Source organism: Lactuca serriola, chromosome 4 (genome assembly GCF_051521515.1).
Source record: "Lactuca serriola cultivar US96UC23 chromosome 4, Lser_US96UC23_V15, whole genome shotgun sequence".
NCBI classification, from domain to species: Eukaryota; Viridiplantae; Streptophyta; class Magnoliopsida; order Asterales; family Asteraceae; genus Lactuca; species Lactuca serriola.
Window position 1 is genome coordinate 132,013,964 of NC_136411.1, and position 7,880 is coordinate 132,021,843.

A 7,880-nucleotide genomic window follows, 5' to 3' on the forward strand; every position below is an offset into this window, starting at 1 on the left:
AGTTACGACGCAAGATGGTCGACTTGGTGCTAGTCCGATGGAAACATTCGAATGGGCCGAATCTCACTTGGGAAACAGAGGATGACATGATGAGTCGCTATCCACATCTGTTTGCTGATGCATGATTCCGGGACGGAATCATCCTAAGGGGGAGAGAATTGTAACGCCCGGGTTTCAGGGCTAAGCATTTTTGTCAATGTAATAGTCTAGGTCAACTCTTTTAACTCTTTTTGAAGTAATAAAGATGAAATATTTGAGTATTATGTGAATTATATGTGTTTATTATTTAATTATAAATGTATAATTAATAAAGAATAAAAATGAGCGTCAAAATTAAAGTGTGAGATAATCCCGATATCTCTACATAAAGTTGTAGAATATGTCTCAAGGTTTCCGTTCATATAAGGAACGCCGAAATCCGAGTTATAGCGAAGAAGTTATGACCCGTCGAAGTTTCACGACAGAACCGGCACGATACCGGGAAGCGTGAATAGTGAATTTACGATAGAGCGAGATTTAGCCTTAGTGATCTAAACGAAAGTCGTAGAATATGTTAAACTAATAACATCGATAAAAAGAACGCCCAAATCTGACTTCGTATGAAGAAGTTATGAGATTTTAAACAGACCAATCCTGTCCCGGCTTGTTAAAAATATAACTTTAAAAATAAAGTCAAAATTAGCCGACGGAGTCTAAACGAAAGTTGTAGAGTATGTCTTCACCTACGCGTGGATATAAAGAACGTCAAAAACGGAGTTCGTATGAACGAGTTACAAATTATAATAGCATATTTACGTATTAAAATAAAGTATAAATCATGTATACGTACACATATATATACATATGTATATATCATTAGAAAGGTATCGACGATGCGGTCATTATAAGACTAATGTTGAGTTCTTTCGACATTAGTTTAGTACAAATATCATTAAATCCATTTATAATAGTATTATAGAGGGGTGTTTAGTTGTTTATATAACTAAAAGGTCATTAAGTAATTATGGAGGGTAGTTTTTGAAAATTCAATTAGTATAAATAAGAGCCTTGGGCTCTCATATTTCTTGCACCATTCTCTTGATTCAAGAGTCTTTCTCTCCTTATCCCCCGAGCATTTCGGTCCCTCGTGATTCGACTTCTCTTTCTGTAGCTTAGTATAGTAAGGTGAGCGCTGAAGCGCTGCACGAATCTTTCTTAGAAAGATTCAGCGACGAAGTTCTGCCCCTGCAGAGCCCGACTCCTAGCTAAAACCCCCTTGTAAGTAAGTTATGCTTACCTTATTTTAATATAGCTTATATTTAAAATTAGTATTGTTATTATGAACTTATAATAAATATTTGAGCTATTATTATAACTTATATAAGTGTCGTTATAATATTTTTTTTTAACTACTCGCGGTACGGGGAATCTGGTTTAAAGGGCCGCATAGGGTTGTTGGATTTCAGAAGTGCTATATGCCAAAATGGTCCTGCCCTCCGGTGTTTTATGTCTGGCCCCTGTCTGTACATAGTGGTTGGAAAATATTGTTTAACGCTTATATAATAATAATAATACTAAGACTAATAGTTGGTCACGGTAAATATTAGACTAAAATTTAGCGATAATAATGTTAGGTTTCGTCGAAGGAAAATAGAATCGTTAGAAGCAAGCGCTGCCCGATTTTGGAATCATCACCTTAACAAGTGAGTGCATAGTTACTTTCAGCTTACACATAAATATGAAGTATTTTATATAAATTACGTGCTATGTGTGCATATTATCTGAATACTTGCTATCTATGCTGGATGAACGTTGTTATACATGTTTTCAATGATTTAAACTGTATATGTATTTTATATCTACGAAAATGTTGGGGTAAAACATGGGTAGATGCAATAGGTGATGTGTGATAAAATGATGAGAGGCCTCGATGTTGATGTTGTTGATTCTGTCATCTAGCGGAGTATGGATGACGACCACGGACTCTTCTAGACAGTCCAGTGGAACGCTAGCAGGCTCGCAACATGTAGGTGTTTGTGAACGACGTGTTCACCGGTGTACTCCATCCCCCACATGGTTGCCTTTAGGACATTTATTGCTGAGGAATCCCCTTAGCAGTAGTGTCCGTCCCGATGATGATCCTTAGGCTAGGTCCCTTATGATAGGTGTTTAGGGACGTAAAGTGAGGATAACGGGAACGGGTAATCGGGTTATTGTTGATCGATGAAATTAATAAACTTATTTATTGTGGGTTGAAAACCCTATGTGCTCACCAGGCTCCCAAGCCTGACCCACTCAGTTTTATGTCTTACAGGTAGTGGCGTATGAGCATAGATGTGATGTTTTGGACGAGGGATTACGGATATAGGCCTGTAGATATGAAATAATGTAGTAAGGCTTATATTGTACTGTTTATGCTTTTGATCTGTACGAACATGACATCCCGAGTCTTTTAATGAAATACATTTCTATGGAAATGCTTTTGATAAATCTTTATCATATTTTTGTTTTGGGACAAATTCCGCAACACTTTCATTTAAAATGTAACTCTGATTTTTAAACAAAGCATAAACAAACCGGTCTTTTCTGACCGTGATTTTGGGGATGTCACATGGGCCCATTTGTATGATGGGTTGGGTCCATTGATACGTGAGGTTAGGCCCGTTATGATAGGATGTGCCCAATATGCGGGCTGACCCGTTGCAAATGCAAGGCAATATGTCTTTGTGTCTTCATGAAATGGCAAACCACCTCTCACCAAATGGCGAACCACCTCTGGAGGAGCCGCTTTAAAACAATAATACCCTTTACCAATAATAAATAAAAAAAATTACAAGGGTTGAGGGTTGACTAGTGAACCTAAATGCTAATCCGAACAAGACCCGTTTATTTAACGGTTTGAAAGATCATAAATTTCAACCCAAACTCATTTATTTTCATGTTGAGTCCATATGCTCCAATGTTGGGCCAATAACTTAAAAAGAAGGATATCATTATATAGATAAACTAGGTTAAAACCCGTTGAACCCATGGATGTTGATTTTTAATTGAATTAAAAAATGAATTATTTAATAAAATAATATTTCATTAATTTTGATAACTTACGAATTGTAATATTGCATTTTTCAATAAATTTTTGATTTGTAAGTATTTAATTACAAACTAAATGGTAAGTATTTAATTAGAAATTGAGATTTTTAAAAACCCTTATTTTTGGTGGATGATTGTTGTTGGACATACGCAGATGATGCATTACCAATGTGTGTAATGAAATTAACATAAAATATAACAATACGTAATTATAAATAAATAAAGTAATATGATGTATTAAGTGTGATTTGCTAAAAATGAATAAAATATGCTACAAAAAAGTTGGCTACAAATTTCGCAAAACTTTCTTATAAACAACATTGAAAGTTTTATTTGTGAGTTTGCCATCTTTATCTAAAATTAATAATTTTAATCCCTCTCTGTTTTGAACTCTAGATAAGGCAACATACAATTGTCCATGTGAAAAAACTGGATCTTTCAGAAACAAACCAACCTTTGATAACGATTGTCCTTGACTTTTATTAATAGTCATTGCAAAACATACGACCAAAGGAAACTGTCTTCTTGTGAATTTGAAGGAATCTTTTTTTTTTCTTCTGATGGAGTTAAAGACATTCTTGGAATAAAAGTCCGGTTTCCAATATTAGTTCCAGTTATTATACGTGCCTCAATAACACGTTTGCCCAATGATAACACCTGTAGTCCTGTGCCATTACATAAACCGTTTTTCTGATCAATATTTCTCAGTAACATTACTGGAACACCAAATTTTAAAACCAACTTATGATTTGGTAAACCGAATACTTTGAAACCATTTAATACATCAGGAAAGTATAAATTTGCATCAAATTGATCATGGACAAATTCGGATTCACATATGCTGTCTGAACTTAAATATTAATTTCATCTTCTGGAGGAGCCGCTTAAAACAATAATACACTTTACCAATAATAAATAAAAAAAATTACAAGGGTTGAGGGTTGACTAGTGAACCTAAATACTAATCCGAACAAGACCCGTTTATTTAATGTGTTGAAACATCATAAATTTCAACCTAAACTCATTTATTTTCATGTTGAGTACATATATACTGCAATGTTGGGCCAATAACTTAAAAAGAAGGATATGGTTATATAGATAAATATAAGTTTATGTGGATAATTAGGTTATCTTAAAAATCCGAATTGGATTGGGATAACGTTATGTATAATGGTATCAACAAACCTATAAACCTAACAAAGCGCTTTTAAGTAACAAACTTCTGCTTTTCCTTAGTTATCTTGCTGTTTTCGTGTCTCTCTCTCTCTCTCTCTCTCTCTCTCTCTCTCTCTCTCTCTCTATAACCATGGCAACTGCGACAACAAAGACAGCCGATGATGAGAAATCGTTGAACGATTGGCTGCCTATCACGTCGTCTAGGAATGCTAAGTGGTGGTACTCCGCTTTCCACAATGTCACCGCCATGGTGGGAGCTGGGGTTCTCGGCCTCCCCTACGCCATGTCCGAACTTGGATGGTACATATATATGTTCTTCATGAACTTTTCTTATTCTAAACCTAATTACTTAACACATCATGAGTATATACATACAAAAAGTATAAAGTTCTACCAAATCTTTATTTCATGTTGGGCTATAACTTCAATTAATTGTGTTCTTTTCAGGGGTCCTGGAATTACTGTAATGGTTTTATCATGGGTGATAACTCTCTACACCTTATGGCAAATGGTGGAGATGCATGAATGTGTTCCTGGGAAACGATTCGATCGTTACCACGAGCTAGGCCAAGAAGCCTTTGGCAAGAAGCTCGGTCTTTGGGTGGTAGTGCCGCAACAACTCACCGTCGAGGTTGGTGTAAACATCGTCTACATGGTCACCGGCGGCAAGTCCCTCAAGAAAGCTGTTGACACCTTATCACCTCACGGTGGTTCACCAATCAAAACCACCTATTACATCATGATGTTCGCCGCTGTCCAGTTCTTCCTCTCCCACCTCCCCAACTTCAACTCCATCACTGGCGTTTCATTCCTTGCCGCCATTATGTCATTCTGGTACATGCGTCAAATACTTTACATGTGAAACCTAATTTATATAAATATTTTCTTGATACTTATGACTGTACATGTACGCAGTTATTCAATGATAGCATGGATAGCTTCAGTACGCAGAGGGACTCAACCCGATATTAAGTATACGCCAAAGGCTTCAACCACCACTGGCCAAACGTTTGGATTCTTGAGCGCATTAGGCGATGTAGCCTTTGCCTTTGCTGGCCATAACGTTGTTTTGGAGATTCAAGCAACAATCCCTTCGACACCTGAAACCCCATCCAAGAAACCCATGTGGAGAGGGGTTGTTTTCGCGTATATTGTGGTGGCTTTGTGTTATTTTCCTGTAGCAATGATCGGATACTGGGTTTTCGGTAACACTGTTGAAGACAATGTCCTAATTTCACTTGAACGTCCTCCTGTTATTGTTGCTATTGCAAACTTATTTGTTGTTATTCATGTTATCGGAAGCTATCAGGTATTTCCCATAGTCCTGATCATTATTTATGCCTATTAATTTCTATATATGCTGATTATGTATATTATCTGATCAATGTTGTAGGTTTTTGCAATGCCGGTATTTGATATGGTGGAGTACTTTTTGGTTGTAAAGATGAAATTTAAGCCCACCAAATTCCTACGATTTGTGTCAAGAACTTCTTATGTTGGTAAGATTCATATATAACACTTTTCGGTGATTATATTTATGGAGATATTTTGATATAGTGGCATAGTGCTTAAGTGATGTTAATGTTGGGCAGCCTTGACCATGTTCCTTGCGATAACATTCCCATTTTTTGGAGGGCTCTTGGGTTTCTTTGGAGGCTTTGCTTTTGCTCCCACTACATATTTTGTGAGTACATTTCAGTTCATTCTTATACAGTGTGTACAATTGAATATATTATCAATCATATCAAACCAAAATTAAAGTGATGATATATTGATATGGTAATTTGGTGTGCTTTTTTTTACCTGCAGCTTCCTTGTATAATGTGGCTAGCCATCAAAAAGCCCCAGAAGTTTGGTCTTTCTTGGTTTATAAATTGGGTAAGTGGCTATTACTATTTTCATTTTTCATGAAGGGTTTTGGTCAATAAGGTTCCTAAACTGTTGAAATATATGAATTCTCTTAGAACCATATGAAGTTATATATTATCTGGGTTTTGATTTTTTGGTACAGATATGCATAATTCTTGGGGTCTTGCTGATGTGTTTAGCCCCGATCGGAGCATTGCGGCAAATCATATTGCAAGCGAAGGATTACAGATTTTACTCTTGATTAATATAAGATATGGAGTTTTTTCTTAGAATATGTAGGTTGAAATTAAGTTAATTATTTTAGAAGTTTGTGTCATGATTTCATTTCCTAGCTAAGTTCGTTTTACGTAGGTTTTCATATTTCCTTGTCTAGTTCTATGCTTGAATCTTTTTAATTTCTTATTTATAAAAAAAAGAGATGTCTTTTATTTCGATTTGAAAAATAAAACAAAATAACTGGATCATATTTCAGAATAATTTGCTCACCACAAGAAAATGGTTGCCATATTGTTCTTTGTTGTAAATCATCAGACAATTATTTAACAATATAAGTGTCATTGCTTTATTAATAAAAAGTTTAGGGTTAATACGGTGTATATAAATAAGCACTATGATGTATGTCTACATAGTGTATACACAATTTTATTTATTTTATGTATTGAATAAACCCTTTGGATTCTAAATATCAATTTTATTCTTACATTGAAAAACAAAATTTGCAACATTCATTAATTTTAACCGATAACTTTAACCTATGCACAAACGAGCATTGGAGGCAGCGATGGTGGTAGAAGACTGAAAAGAGTGAGCCAATAAACGCAAGGAATAAAGACTTTTAGGGGTGGGGGGGCTTCTCAAAGGAATGGAACCAAAAATGTCTTTGGAAGACTTTTTGTATATAAAAATATTGTAGATGTATTCATCACAAAGAAGAAAAATGCAGTAAGTATGGTCAGGATCAATTTCACTTATTTTTGCTCATTTCATTGGTGTTAGGGATATCAAGAGATTTGAACAAAGATTGGATGACATCTGGATGGCTTCCCTATGTTTTAGAGCCAATCATGAAAGATAATGAAGGAACACCAACCATCTTCGTAGGGTGAAACTCGATTGAAAAGTTTCATTGTAAAACCTAATAGACGAGCAAGGAAATTAAACGAATTGAGATGTCATATGCATTAAACGTGTGTGTGTGTGTGTGTGTGGGGGGGGGGGGGGTTCGAGTGGGTATAGTAAATCCACAGATAAGGAGTCTATGGGATTTGTAAAGGAAAAGCCAGATATTCTTCCTGTTAATATTATCTCCCCGCAAGGGATGAAGGAGCATGACAAAGGTTCTTTGATTTGAGAAGTGATGAAGTACACCAATCTAAAAAAACACCGACTCATTCATGGAGGCTCAAAGTCTCCCATATTTAATTAACCTAACATGGTGGGATGTTTGTTCAACTTTCATTAAAAAACATTGGTTTGAGTGAGTCTTGAATGAATGCCCATCAAAACCTTAGTTCAACAAGCTATCATATTAGTCCCCTAGGTCTCAAGTATGAGAAAGACGGGCGAAGATCTCCATGTTTGACATCCATTTTCATGTTTGGATGGCAAAGAACTTAGATGAGATTGCTGAAGTACACCAATCTAAAAAATGCCGACTCATTCATGGAGGCTCAAAGTTTCCCATATCTAGTTAACCTAACATGGTAGGATGTTTGTTCAACATTCATTAAATAACAATGGTTTGGTTGAGTCTTGACTGAGTGCCC

General features: G+C 35.7%; 1 protein-coding gene and 1 long non-coding RNA gene across 2 annotated transcripts; both read left to right on the forward strand.

Moving 5' to 3' along the window:
- The first annotated feature begins 1,424 nt into the window (after positions 1 to 1,424).
- LOC145100358 (uncharacterized) lies at positions 1,425 to 2,456 on the forward strand. Its single transcript, XR_013704993.1, has 2 exons — positions 1,425 to 1,682; positions 2,294 to 2,456. It is a non-coding gene; the product is annotated as an uncharacterized LOC145100358 (long non-coding RNA).
- Positions 2,457 to 4,310: 1,854 nt separating this feature from the next.
- On the forward strand, positions 4,311 to 6,421 carry LOC145100359 (lysine histidine transporter 2-like). The gene is made up of 7 exons (XM_079037661.1): positions 4,311 to 4,545; positions 4,693 to 5,079; positions 5,161 to 5,554; positions 5,639 to 5,744; positions 5,838 to 5,929; positions 6,055 to 6,123; positions 6,257 to 6,421. Exons 1-7 carry the CDS (start codon positions 4,376 to 4,378, stop codon positions 6,353 to 6,355), a joined length of 1,317 nt encoding a protein of 438 aa, XP_078893787.1. The 5' UTR covers positions 4,311 to 4,375; the 3' UTR covers positions 6,356 to 6,421.
- Positions 6,422 to 7,880: the final 1,459 nt, after the last annotated feature.

Coding starts and splice junctions, on each gene's coding strand:
- LOC145100359 (XM_079037661.1), top strand. CDS start 4,376: ATGGCAACTGCGACAACAAAGACAGCCGATGATGAGAAATCGTTGAAC. Junction 5,080..5,160: donor GCCGCCATTATGTCATTCTG/GTACATGCGTCA, acceptor ACATGTACGCAG/TTATTCAATGATAGCATGGA. Junction 5,930..6,054: donor TTGCTCCCACTACATATTTT/GTGAGTACATTT, acceptor TTTTACCTGCAG/CTTCCTTGTATAATGTGGCT.